Source organism: Eptatretus burgeri, chromosome 2 (assembly GCF_056783735.1).
Source record: "Eptatretus burgeri isolate ZD-2024b chromosome 2, Ebu_testis_v1, whole genome shotgun sequence".
NCBI classification, from domain to species: domain Eukaryota; kingdom Metazoa; phylum Chordata; class Myxini; order Myxiniformes; family Myxinidae; genus Eptatretus; species Eptatretus burgeri.
The window spans coordinates 37,569,564-37,584,715 of NC_140962.1; the positions used below are offsets into that span (position 1 = coordinate 37,569,564).

The 15,152-nt window shown below is 40.7% G+C and overlaps 1 protein-coding gene across 9 annotated transcripts in view; it reads left to right on the forward strand.

Moving 5' to 3' along the window:
- The window catches only part of LOC147031827 (uncharacterized), a 109,873-nt gene that overhangs the window by 25,373 nt on the left and 69,348 nt on the right, over positions 1 to 15,152 (forward strand). For all 9 annotated transcript variants that reach the window (XM_085868035.1, XM_085868076.1, XM_085868024.1 and 6 more), the window contains one exon: positions 3,324 to 3,395. In XM_085868035.1, the coding sequence (XP_085724161.1) occupies positions 3,324 to 3,395 (72 nt within the window). The remainder of the gene's footprint in view (positions 1 to 3,323; positions 3,396 to 15,152) is intronic.

Below are 15,152 nucleotides of genomic sequence, written 5' to 3' on the forward strand. Positions count from 1 at the left end.
CCCAAGACTTCTTGGAGATTCCCATGAACTTTCCTCCCCAAAGAGCTCCTGTGAAGTTGTGGAACCTTGATAGTCCATGAGTTTGTTTTTTTTACTCTCCCAGTACTTGCACCCTTTCATGAATGTCAATTGCACACTAAATTCTGCCTCTTTGTGTTATCATGTTCAACTTCCTTTCACGCAGTGCAGGCATCCAAACAAGAAGAAGAAGGTCAGAATCTGGAGACAAAACATAGATATCTCGAGGTGATGGCTGAGAGATGTCAAGGACATGCAATGGTATCTTTAATGTATCTATGTTTGAAGTTTAATGTGTCTGCCTCCTCGTGAGAATCTCACCACATCTGCAATAACGCCGGGGCGGTTGGTGTTGCAGTTGCTCCCATAGGCAAGGCAGAATCCCATGTCAGAATCTTTGAAAGCGAGTTAGAGCTTCTTGCCCATATCCTCTGTCGGATTTGATTTGTTTTTGGTGTGAGCCAGAAACTCTTTCATTGCTACCTTGGTGATATTTGTGGTGCCACTAACTTTGAACTCAGTGGGCAGAGATCCCTTTGCAGTTATTTTTGCCCGAGTCTTAGCCTTCAACGAGTCATCCATGTACTTGTCGAAAATAACTCGTCCCTCGCTATAACCTTTCGGCATATGCTTGGATGCATTTGACGAAGACATTCGAGTAGTCACTGATGATCTTCATTGATGATGTTTTCGTTAGTCCTTGCCCATCAATGACGAGTGATTTTTCTGGTTCAATCATGATATAATCCATCAACTCCACCACCATGTCATTCATCAGCAGGACAGGCATTTATTCTATGGCCTTCATGATGGAACTCTTGTCAGTCGGGATGAAGCAAAGATCCGTCCCCTGCAAACGTTGAGCGACGTGTCACCGCCATCTCATATTCTCCGATGGTTTCGTTCAACTTTGATTGAAGTTCTGGCTGGGATTGCTGAATTATCAGAAACCTTGCTAAAAGCCATCTCTCCTCCCACAACTTGATAACTTTTTTTCTCCAAATGTTACACGGGGTTTCAACCTCCATGGAACTGAGCGTTTTCAACTTCCATTTTAAGTGTTGTTTTTTTCTGATCTTGGAGCAGCCATAAACACCATGTTCACTCAGTATTCTTGCGTACTCATAATTTACTGCGTTCATGTTTATGACATCACCACACCACAGGAAAGTGAGGATTTGACAGCTTCAAGAAGTTCAAGGTTAGATATACGTCGTTGCACAGAACGAACATTGGTATGACAAACGTGAGACTGAGTGCCTTCTTGTAGCATCGATGGTGGAAGTACTTGGCCGAAGCATGAGCATCACCTGGGTCGACTAACTGAGCAAGGCACACAAGATAATGATCATTGTTGGTGTCCTTTTAAAAAAAAATATATATATAACTGATTGTCCCATAGAATCGGTAGCTATCTTGTGCAATTTTTCTGTTCTTTCTGTCTTCCACCGTCTCCTCTCCAGCCTCGCCCCCCCCACCCCCGCTGTCTCTGCGATTTATCCCCACCACATTTCCGCAGGGCACTCAAGGTCCGCAAATAACCCCCTTCTGGTAAAACTACCAGAATCACGAATCACTGCTCACCTTCACTCTTTCATTCCTCTTTCCCCCCCCCCCCCCGCCTTTGGAATAAACTCCCTCACTCTGTTCAATCCCATTGTTCCCTCCAGGCCTTTAAAACAGCTGTTCACCACCACCTCTTATCATCCCCCATCCAAATCCTTGATCTTTTCTACCCCTGATAATCCACCCAAACCCACCTCCTTCAAATTCCCTGCTTTCCTTCCTGAAAGTCCCTGTAATGTCCATCTTGTATTCCCCACATTCCCCACCCCATCCCTCTCCCTTCCACAGATCTAATGTCTCTGTTCCCCACTGTTTTGTCCTTCCCACTCCCGCCCCTCTTGTCTCATGCCCCCCCCCCCCTTGCTGTTTGTTGTGTGTTAGCTCTCACACGAGCCTCGACAAGGTATACAAAAAAACACAAAAATTCTGCATGACTACAATAGTCTTGTCAAGGAGCAAATACACGTATCTTCGTCTTCGCATCAACACCACTGGCTCGACGAGCACGCCATACATCACTGGTTGATTTTGATGGGCGCCCAATTTTATTTGTAGTACCCTCATTACTCGATAAGTTTGCAAATTGTTTCTCAACCTTGTTCATGTTACCGATGTAAATTACTTTGTTGCGGCAGCTACTATGATATTTAACGAGTACAAGATCTACAGGAGACAGTTCGCTCGTATCCGAAACAACATGCTTGTATTTCATGTCACCATTTCCGAGATGTCGCCTGGCATATTTTAGAATATCTGTGATGTACTCGATGATTGCACCATACACAAGTTTGTGGCTTTTTGAGTGTTTACCATCACAGATGATGCATTTTGCCATCCGCTGCTCTGCCATGATTCCGATGGTGGGTTCTGGTCTTGCCATTCAATCTCCAAAGGGTCACTGAAAGAAGAAGAAAAAAGCTTAATGGGATAAAAATGGAAATGGGTTCGCTCTTACCCATTCATCGATCATATTCTTATGTTAGCTATAATTTGATTTATGACAATATAGAATGCCCCAATCAACGCAATCTTATCGTTAATCAATTCCCCATACCTGGAAACCTATGATTATATACCAAAACCGTATTTCTATTTCCTTTACTTCAAAAGTTATGAGATATCCCATTTCGGCTATTCATCGGGTAGATCGTATGGCAGCCATATTGGATTTATACGAATGAAGGATGCTACATTAGCAAAAAAAAGTATTGCATCATTTAATTCCCCATTCCTGAAAACCGATATTCGGACACACAAATCATCGTTCCATTTCTATTACGTTGGTAGTTATAAGAAACCTCCTACATCAGGGGGTTTGTAGGTGGCCATCTTGGATTTATGCAAATAAGGAGTGCTCCAATCGGCAAGCAGACTGAACAGCCAGCTTAATTTTATACTCTGAGTATGTTTGTTACATTTCCTTGTTTCAGTCATAAAAAAGGACAAGTTCTTGGCTTTCTCTTGTTTCTTTGGGAAGCAAACCTAGGCAATATAATTTGTGACTTATTTTATTATATATATATATATATATATATATATATATATATATATATATATATATATATATATATATATATATATATATATATATATAATAGTGCAACCAGTAAAAAGGCACTGCAGTCTTTATCGGTGCATTATAACCCTATATATTTTTTTTTTTGCAGTCTATAACCTACGACTATAATTAGCCATTTCTTTCTTGGCTTGTGTAACTTGTCACTCTTGACGATTCTCAGGTTTTGAGGCAGAGATGTCAATGGAAGAGGCAATGAGTGGATACTACGAGAAAGCTCTTGAAGACCTACCCGGTGAGTGTACATGCATACATGTGTGAACTTGACAAGCAATTACCTTTTTTGAAATTGATGAATACGTATAGTCGTGGCCAAAAATATTGGCACCCTTGCTCTTTTTTTTTTTTCAAATAATGCACCATTTCTTCCAGAAAATTGTTGAAATAAAAATATATTTTGATATCCACAAATGTATTTCTTTGGCTCGCAGTGGAACAAAACAAAAAAGGTGAAAAAATTACTAAATCTTACCTTATTCCACAAACAAATCCTAAAATGGCCTGGAAAATATTATTGGCAACTTTTTAGAAGCAGGTGGTTCTCCTTTACTTTTGGAATTTAACTCACCTGTGGTGAGTTGCAGGTGCTTGCAATATAAAAATCACTCATTCAACCAGTTTGAAAAGGGAAAAGGAGTCATTTTGCTGTTTTGTGTCACTGTCTGTACCGCAATGAGCATGGGAGAAAAGAAAGAAAGCCAGAGAATTGTCTGGAGATCAGACACAAGATTGCAGCCAAGCATGGAAAATCTCAAGGCTACAAGTTCATCTCCAGAGACCTTGATGTTCCTGTGTCCACCGTACGCAATGTTATGAGGACGTTTAAGGCCCATGGCACTGTCGCCAACATTCCTGGACATGGCCGCAAGAGAAAACTAGATCAATTGCAGCGAAGGATTGTTCGAATGGTGGAGAAAGCACCTTGATCAACTACCAAACAGATTCAAGCTGACCTTCAGACACAAGGTACGACAGTTTCAACTCGCACCATCCGTCGCCAACTCAATGAAAGGGGGTTCTATGGTAGGAGACCCAGGAGGACCCCACTGCTGAGAGAGAGACAGAGACATAAAGCCTGATTGGAGCTTGCCAAAACACACCTGAACAAGCCAAAATTCTTCTGGGAGAATGTCCTGTGGACAGATGAGACCAAATTAGAGCTTTTTGGTAAAGCACATCATCTTTGTTTACAGAAAAACAAAATGAAGCCAAAGAAAAGAACACCTTCCCCACAGTCAAACATGGAGGAGGTTCAGTGATGTTTTGGGGTTGCTGTACTTCCTCTGGCACTGGGTGGGTCCCTTGAATGTGTGCATGGCATCATGAAATCACGAGATTACTAAGGCATTTTGGAGCGCAATGTTCTACCCATTGTCAGAAAGCTGGGTTTCTGTCGAAGGTCATGGGTCTTGCAGCAGGACAATGGCCCCAAACACACTTCAAAATGCACCCAGGAATGGTTCAAGACAAAATGCTGGACTGTTCTGAAGTGGCCAGCAATGAGTACAGATCTAAGTCCCATTGAACACATGTGGGGAGATCCGAAACAGCAGTTGGGAGAAGGTACCCTTCAAATCTTGGAGAACTGGAGCAGTTTGCACAAGAAGAGTGGGTCAAACTGCCAGTAGAGAGGTGTAGGAAGCTCATTCATAGCTACAGGAAGTGCTTGACTGCAGTTATTTTGTCCAAAGGCTGTGCTACGAAATATTGTCTCGGGTGTCAATTTTATCAATGACATTTCTTTTTACTTTTTGATTTATCAGGATATATTAAGTTCAGAATTTAAAACAAAGGTTCTGTAATGTTCACAGTGAATTAATGAATTGTGGAGACCAAATACTTTTTGTCAATTTCAACTTATTTTTTGAGAAAATTGTGAGTTGTTTGAAAAATGAGCAAGGGTGCCAATATTTTTTTTGTCCACGACTGTATTATTTCAAGTGAATAAATCCACATTCCACAAATTACATTTGAGGCACATAACATGTCTGCCAGAACAAACAGTACCACAAAACTTTCAAGTAACATAATTGGGCAAGTTGGTCAATCCCATCTTCAAGCCACCCAGGAAGTTTAGCTATTTGTCCAAAGGCTGCAATTACACCATGTGCAACAATGTACCTGATTCCTTTTTCAGGACATGCAACACTTGCTGCTTGCAACATATCTCGGGGGTGGGGGGGGGGGTGCTGCTTATTCAGTGCACCCTTTAAATTAGGGTAGGAATTTGGAATTTGGCTAAAGTGTTGGCATACTCGTCTATTTTTCGTGAAGGACACCATGTCATCTTTAATGACCACCAGCAGTGGGTCACTTGTGATGGACCTTGTAAGCATTGATACAATGTCCTGCCTGTGAAGCACCAGGATGATGGTTGGTAATCATGTTGGGATTTGAATCCAGGATAGACTATTCAAAGGGGCTCATGTTATTTATGAGCTATCCCGCAAGTCTTGGCAATACAGGGACTTGAAAAATCACACTTCCGATCAAGAAATCGGAAATATTGAACCACCTAAAGATTCATAGATGTCGTGGGAAAAGGACTTTATCACACACTATGGGCATGCTTGAAGGATTTATCTTTATAAGAGGTGTTGCACACCCTTTTTTATTTGTTTATTCATTTTTTGTGAATGCACAGATACCACGGGATCTGAAACTATTTGGGCACATGCATCCTTAAAGGAAAAAATTTTCTGTGACAGATCAATCCCACACCAGTTAAGTAAAGCATCAAGTCTTACTCACTTTATCATGGAACTGCTGTATAAGGTGATGTCACAATATTGGATTTGCGAAAACACCATCTGCATGAATTGTACTACAAATTATTTCTCGGTCTTTATGAATGCAAGTTATTTGTCTTGTTGAGCCAATGCTTAAAGTCTTATTGATTGCACAGTTATCCTTTTCCCTGAAAATGTGAACCGGAGAGTTGCCTGGAATTTCATGCACAGCATTCTATCGTCGTCCAACCAGTAAAAAGGCACTGCAGTCTTTATCGGTGCATTATAACCCTTTAGACACGTAGACAGACATATGGCTGTGACAGTTTTGAGCAGTTATCCTGCATTGTTGACCCAATTGTTCTTTGAAATTGTTTAGCAGTTCTTGCTGTTGGAAGAATACATTCTGACATGATTGTGGCATGGCTCGTAATACCGTCCTTGCGTAAAACATGACGTACTTGTAAACTAACTTGTTCATCTCCAGTGCTTTCCAATTTGATGATTGTGCTGGGCCTATTTAATTGTCACAATTTTGCGTATTGGTTGTTCTCACTCACATTCTTCTGTGTGTTTGTCTTTGCCTTGTACGACCATATAAAGTTACGATATTTTTCAGCGTCGTTATTTAGTTTTCACCAGACTTGAGGCTTACTCTTATGGCCTTTGCTTCGGGTTTATTTAGGGCAGAGGAAAATGAGTGAGTCAATAAAATTGCATTTTCATGATAGAAATGATGAGTCCAATTAAGGCAAAGTGTGCAAAAAGTAGGATGACATGGCTTTCGGCAAGATTACTCTGACACCGATTTTCGTTTGTATCATCGTGGCATCTTCACATGGTTCATCCTTCTGTCTATTAACAGATTTTTATTTTATTGTCTCCCCCCCACCTCCCACCTCCCTTAAATTTTGATTGATACATCGCATGCATCACGATGCTCTTGCTCCGACCTCATGCAAACCATTTTTTCAAAGTTACCTCTCCCCTGTAATCCCCTCTTATTTTTCTTGATTTTAATCATTCTTCAATTTTAACACTCCCTCTGATAGATTGCACCTACCAAAGCACATTGCCGCCGTCGGTGACCGCACGTTATTGTTATTATTATTATTATTATTATTATTATTATTATTTTTAAACCTTACTTGATTGGACTTGCATAATAGTCATCACAGAGATAACACTGACTTGATAAAATAATGCTTACCAAATGGGACATGCACTGAAAAAATAAGCTGGAAGTCATGACGCACACACACGCACTTCCGAAATCTGCAGGGAATAAAGAAGCTTGAAATTGATGTAAAGTGTATGACAGCACGTTTAGTTCTTGAATTATGGGCAAATATGTTGGAAGTTGTCAGAAGGTAAAACTGGGAAATTGGGCATTAAAGAGGAGGCACTATTTTTTTCCCAATATTCTGTGCCATCGCTTTGGTATCAGGCATTTCAATGCAGATGTTACTGAAACTTGGCACACTTTTATCGATTATACCATTTTCGTAAGTTTCTGCTTGATTTAACTCGCAAAGCTCGCATCAGTGATCCGAATTGGGTTAATTATTTCCTACTGCACAATAACTATTTGTCTGTTTGTTGGTCTGTGAGCAGGATATCTCAAAAAGTTGGGGACAAATCTTTGTGGACAGGTTGGATGTGTGATGAGGAAGAATGGATTCAACTTTGGTGAAGATCTGAATTTGGAACCGGATCCAAAAATGTTTTCACTGATTATTATTATTATTATTTATTATTATGATATATATATATATATATATATATATATATATATATATATATATATATATATATATATATATATATATATTTTCGTTCTCAATTGAGTGATCAGGCAAAAACAATATATAACGCGATATCTCAAAAGTTATGGACGGATTCAGACGAAACTTGGTGGAGGTGTTGGGTGTGACAAGGAAGAATTGGTTCGATTTTGGAGAAGATCCAGATCTGGATATGAGAAGTTTTTTTTTTTTAATTTTCTTAAGTGATTCTTCACCTTTGAGAGATGGGACCAAAAACTATATATAGCATGATATTTCAAAAGTTGTGACAAAACTCGGTGGCTGAGTTGGTGAGGTGAAAAGAAGAAGCCGATGCGATCTTGGTTCAGGTCTGGATCCAGATCCGGTCTATCAGTGGGATACAAAACGTAAACTGTTCAGCCTGGTGGAGGTATGCGATCGACTGATTGCCGTTCTCATTAATTATTCATGAGAGGTTTGTGGCATTGTTTTTCTTTTGTTTGTTTTTATTTACCTGCTATATTCTGGTGCTGCTCCTGCTACTCCATCTCCCTTTTCCAACTTATTTTTTCCTCCAGGTTGAACGTGTTCCACCAGAAATCCTTTTCTCCTTACCGTCTCGATGTCTGAACTTAACTTGATTAATTTTTCCTCCCTTCACTGTCACCTTGGCAACTGTCTTGCTGATTGCATTGCCTTGAGTTCCTTCCTCCAGCGTTTTGAATCTGTTGCCACCACCTGGTATCTCCCATTTCTCTGAGACCCTGTTCCCACATACACACTCTTGTGGTGACTCGTTTTTAAGGAGCGCACTCACACGCCATCATGCTTGTCATTTTTTTTTGTTGTTGAGACCATTATTGATCACACGCCTGGGGATGTATTTATGGAACCAGGTGCATTCCTGTGTTTAGGAAAACTTGTTAAAATCATGTATCTTGGTGACATTCAAAGCACCACTGAAATTGGAACACCCCACCCCTTTTCCACTTCCACGATTCATGCATGGGCAATCAACTTTTTATCTCGTGACAACTTTCGATTTGCATACCACTTTAACGCATGCTGAAGTACAATGGCGAAGCTGTGACATAGCCTATTAGTCCATGAGCTTGAGGGCCATTTTTGGCCAATTTGTACCGTCTTGAGGGACCAAGGTTTGTTGTGATTTTCTGTTCGGTTGATGTATCTGGAACACAAAATTGCATGATGGATATCTGAGTAGAGTAGCTCAAGCATTTTTCACAGCTTTATGTACATCAGGGGTATATCCACAAAATACGCTAATTTTATCACGTTTATGATATGGTGGTGTCATTACTCAAATGTAATACACTTTTATTTGAAAGGAAATTTAAATCACATCCGTATCATAAATCATGCATTTTACTTCCAAACTGTAAAATTAAAAGGGTACCAAGTTTTATTAACTAATCTGGCATGGTTTCAAAGATGTTACATGTTCAATTCAATAGCAGAAGAAAACGTATATGTTGTGAAGTTCTTGAACAATTTTGAACAGAATGTGCCACAGAGTTATCTTTAATCCCACAGTGTTGAATAAAGAAAATAACCATTCGACATAATCATTCAACAGAAACGGACAACGACAAATAAATTGAGAGATATGCATTATGGAGTATCAATAGTCAACGTCACTGTCGTCATCGCCCTCATTGTCCACGCTGCCGTCCGACTGTTCATCTTGGACCTTCATGTTCGCACACTCCTGGAGAACACGAGCAGCTGTGCAGCTTAGGCCATTGACCATGTATGTGCATGATGGCAGCCTACACATTCCAGTTTACACTTGCAGGATAACAATTCCAGAACAACATCAGGAGCTGGGGCACCAGACATCCACTCAATGGCAAGTCTACTATCGTCATCCAATACCCAACCATTACAGTCAAGTGGACTGGGTACACGTGGAGTTACTTCAAGACTGTGTGTGCCAAATGGCTGCTTGGTAGCATGCTCTGATAGCATGAAGCGTCAAACAATCCTGACAAGGAGTGAGTTGTCCTGACTGGATAGCACCATTCTTAGCACGGAACAACTGAAACCGCATCTCGTTAACTTCTGTGATTTCAGTTTGAGACATGTACAGCTTGCAATTGAATTCCTCAAGCATATGGAAGAGATCATCCTGTAGTGTCCAGTATTTCCCTAAGTCACTGAAAGCTGTCTGAAACCTTGGATTGTTGATGAGTTGGAGTCCTGTCACTTTTCCACGGTCACTGAAAGCGCTTCCTGTGTCGCAGCCTGTGTAGGAATGCAATCCCAATAGAGCTTTACAGATGTTTCTGCCACGAGCACTAGCAACTTTTGTTATGTCAACAAGTCTGGTGTGGGTTGATGATCCACATCGGATGAACAGATTACAGTCTATGTCATCATGAAAAGCCAGACATAGCATCATGACGTCTGTGTCTTCTGAAGCTACTATCACAGAATGGAAACTTGACGATGCAGGCTTACAGTGTAGTAGCAAGCGTGTGTCTGCTTCCTTGTTAAATGAACGGAGCTCGTCAACTTCAACTTCAGCCTCACGGGTGATCTTGGTACAGATATCCTCACATGTGACATAAAGGACCTTGTCTTTAAGTCTTATTCTGTCGGGCTCTGTTCCCCATTGCTCTGTGACGAATTTGATCAGCTTCGTCTTGCTGATGTCACAAGACAGAAAATGGCCTCCACTGGTGTATTCGGTGACCGGGTGCTATGTTTGTGAAGCGGATACCTCCATCAGTCGACCTCAGGGCCCTTTCTGCATCTTTTATAGATATCTATTTGTGGACGTCGAATACTACATCAACCCTGTTGCTACTTGCTGATGTATTCAGCACAGCTGAAAGAAGCATATCAGCCACTTCATCAAAAGTGAGATTCTCCCCTTTCAGCTTCTGTACAATACTCATGCCATCAATGATACACGCTTAGGGGTGTTGGACGTTTTCCGCAGCAGAGACCTTACTTTCAAGCTTTCTGGCAAGGGCTGCTTTGTTGGTTTTCTTCATAGTACCATCACAGTTGGCCAAGGATGAAGGAAGGGGGCCTAGGGGGTGTTTCAGTACATCATTCATGTTCAACTTTCTGCTGGAAGCTGCGAGTATCATCTGTCCAAACAGTTTATTGGCACTTTTGAGGACTTGCTCCTTGTTAGGTAGTTTTCTGCTGATCCTTTTGTGGGCATTATCAAATGTTTTCAACTGCATCTTTGGCAATCTGTCAAAGAATGGTTTTTCTCGTCCTTCAATTCGCTGTATTTGATGATCTGTATAATATGCTGCATCCCCTTTCTTGTGAGCAGTCAAAATATCATTGGCAACTTCTGGGGACACACTCACACCAGTTGAGATGCTTATCAGCTGTGAAGGATTTTGACTGAATGGGTTTGTCCAGGTGTCTTCCATCAGATAAACCTAACTGTCAACATCAGTCTCATCCTTGCGCATTCTTGAAGCTGACAAATCTGTGTGAACCATTCTTTTGCTGCAGCTATCATCTATCATCAGCCTCATTTGTTTAAGACAGGTACTTCTATATTCTGCTGTGACATAGTACCTGCTAACAGCAGCAGGCTTCAAGCTGAATCCCTTTGTGCCTCCGGCTGTCTGTGTGTCCTTGTTGACTGTTTCTTCAATGGTTTGGTAAACAGGAAGTCCAACAAATGTATTGGTTGCACCTAATTGTACTGAGAAACCTCCTTCTAGCACGTGCTGATGAACTTCTGGGTGCGTCTCGGAGAGCCTGGTCATTTGGCAGTGATAGACTGGTAGATACTTTGGCGTAGTTCAGCCTGTCGTATGCAAAGCACCAAGGAATGATACTTCGGATATCAACCAAATGTAGAACCCAGTTTCCTTCCCTCGATGCTCGGATAAAGGCCAGGTATTATGGCCTAAGAGTCGATGCACAAAAGCGCTCTTTACGCAAGGGGTTTTAACATGAAAAACGCTATAACTTGTCCAATAATTATCACAGAAAGCTGCCAGACGTCATGATATAATATTAAGATATCACTCTATATAGAAGAAATAACATTGGCTATATCCATGTCCTAGAATGTTATTATTTATGAACAAGTACACTTTTCATGACCGTTTTTGCTCTCAAATTTGCCTTGCGCGATTATTTCGCAAAGCATGTTATAGCATATAAAATGCTTATCATTTAACCTATAGTCACATATTGTATACCAATGGATAGGAAATTAAGTCCGCTTTCCAATGGTATGTGGGAATACGCGAAATGATGTGGAAGAATAAGGATACGTGGCACAAACAGACCACACACCCTTAAATCTTGCCCGCAAAAGCACCGTCCGAGCGATTAACGGTCTCAAACAGAAAATTGGAGATAATTAACTTGAGCTATTCTACTGAAAGGTCCATCATGCTGTTTTGTTATCGACATTTGTGTCTTCAATTCGTCATATCACATTTTTCTGGTCCCTCAAGATGGTACCAATTTCCATCTCAGCTCATGGACTATATGTAAGCACCTTCCAGTTTACTTGAGCAAATGCAATCACTCTCGTGAAAAAAAAACTAAACTCAGGAGAGCCATTTGTAGCTCTCGCAGATTTTGCAAACACCCAGTCTCTGCCCATGCAATTCTTCATCTCGTGTTATGATGCAACCATATGTTCTGGTTTTACCGTTTGCCATTTGCCACTTGCCACATTTTGTCTGTTGACCCTTTGCCCTCTGTTATTCTGCTTTACCATGAGCATGTACCTGTATTATTATTATTATTATTATTATTATTGTTATTATTTTTTTTAAAGAATGAAATCTCCATTCCTGGTCAGCTCATTTATTGTATTTTTAATCTTAAACTGCATATTAAAGGCAACATTTTATTGGGAGTGAAAACTGCTGGTATGTAAATGCTGCTTTGTTAATTTTATAACCAAAATGATGATCATTTGCTCTAGGTTTTCAGAACTCTCCACATTCTCAAATTCCTGTACACTGAATAAAAAGTAGGTGCATGAAAACCTCAAAGGCCAGGGTTATGGGGGCTGCCGACCCCCCCCCCCCAAAACAATCTATCCAAACTTTCTCTCGTGCATTTTCAGCCAATTTAAGCAACAAAATACATTTTCAAACCTTTGATATTGTTATGGAAATGGATTCTCGGGGTTAAGATTGTATAGCTCAGAAATAGTTCTTTCCTTATATTAGTGCATGTGTTGGCATAGATGTGGGGTAATTTAATTGTTTAAAGGATTTATGCATCCATTTGTATAGAAAGCTGTCATCTTCCCTCCTCAATGTTTGTGTCTAAAACTTATTTTCCCTTAAAACCCTTTCCTTTGTCATGTTTTCCTTTGTATTCTGTCTTGTATGTGCTTTGAAAGGGGAATTCGGCCTCACGATACCAAGGAGGTGCCAATTTAGGCATGAAGGTGATAAGCATGGAACATTCAAGTCAAATCCAGAGGCTCAGTGGAGGGGTTTCCCCTTGATTTTTGACTGAACCGCCAATCAGTGCATGCCAGACAGAGCGGTGCGACATCACGGGGTGGGGCGCCGTGTGTGCCGATAAAAGCCTGTGCACATAACGACTTGAGGCTCAGTCCAGTCAGAGTCCAGCGGAGTGCCCAGGTGGTGTGTGGGCCATAACTGCTATTTTCAGTTCTGTCACTTCTGGCCTTTCTGCTGTGTTGTGTTTGTGGGCCCCTTAAGGCTTATTTTGTTGAGGACTTCCTGCTCGTACAAAACCTGTGGCTGTATTTCCACATTGTAAATAGTGTGTGTGTAAAATGATTTGTGTTCCCTGTTTTCCCTTCCCCTGGAATTAACTACACACATGATTGAATGGTTTTATGATCGTGCTTACTCGAGAAATTCAAAGGAGACCCAGTTCAGTTTTATATGTCCTATAAAGGACAGATTTGGCGGGACGTTTAGCATCCAAGTTTAAACCCTTTTTCCCATTGAGTGTGACAAACCGCTCCAGTCACCATTTGGAGTAGTTCGGTGAGGTGGAGGAATCCGTCGTGTCACTCGATCGACCTTGTGCAACCCAAATTGAGCTCGGTGAAGGTGCCGATTCGGCTCTCGATCCGGCTCGGAGCGTCTGTGCCAATTGGCCAATGCAACAGCTGTCGCAATATGTCTGGGCGTAAATTCGGAAAGTTGTAGTACATGGACATTAAATGTAAATCATTTGACTCGATCAAGTACGAGTCATTGTTGGAATCGTTTATGCTGTTAAATTAATTTCTTGAGTTAAAAAAATATATACAGTATCTACACAATCGCAACATTCCAATGCAGTCACAGAAACATCCCGGACATGTTTTACACCACCACTTGTGGTGTTGAGGTCTGAGGTCACTTGGTTTCTTGAAGAAGTTTATTTTTCTCAATTTCATGTTTTTATTAGTCATGCACAACAGCAAAGCACATTCTATTCAACAGAAAACTGCACTTCCTTTATTTTTTATTTTTTTTATTTTTCTTTACAACTTGACATCCAAATTCAGCAATTTAGAAAATAATGAAAACCTGATAAAAGCTGGAAAAATACTGTAAATACATTTGTTGAAATGTTAATATTTTTACTGTGAAAACTGATATTTTCGGGGGGGGAGAAGATGTTCCATAATGACCAGCTTGGTTCTGGTGGTCCGTCCAGCAAAGACATGTTCACATTGAAGTTGTTTATTTTTATGATCCAAGTAACTTCTGTTATAATAAATTAAAAGGTTTTGGGTTTGCACCATGTATCAGCTCGTAAATGAGCTATTTACATTCTTTATACTTTAAACAAAGAAAATAACTCCAAAGTTTCAAAAAAAAAAAGTAGTCTTCAACATTTCGGGCAGCGTGCTCTGCCCATCGAGAGGAGGAAGTAACTGGAACGAATGAATACAGCTTTTATTCCAACTCCTCACCCCCATTGGCTGATTGTTGTGAGGTGCTTATTGGCTAATTATTGTGAGGTGCTGATCGGTTGTTGAATGCAAGTTACCGATTGGTCGGTACATTTTGCTCCTCATAGTCCAATGCCCTCAGTGTATCGCAAGCTGTAGTGATAGGTGTCGATTTGTTAATAACGGAGAGCCAGATATTGTTAATGGGTATCCTGTTTTCTTGAGGGACCGTGTGATGGAAATGTATCTTCAGAGCTTCTCTAATTCTCCTCGTGTGCCAGTGACTGATGGATGTGATAAGTCTGCCACCTGACCATAATATGCGATGATTATTGGTCTGTGCTTGATTGACAATTGCTGATTATTTTCCCCCTTCCCCTCTTCTATTATGTGCCTGATGTTCTTTCATTCTCGTGGTGAACGTCCTGCCAGTTTCACCAATGTAAACTTTACCCCATTCACACGGGATGCGGTAAACATCTGGATGGTGGTCGGGAAACCCTTCTGTCCTGATGGGTGTGAAGAATAGATTCAAGCTTATGTGTCGACCGATGGCGTACTGTTATATTAGCAGTTTTGAGAATTTGTTGTATACGGTGTGATGTACG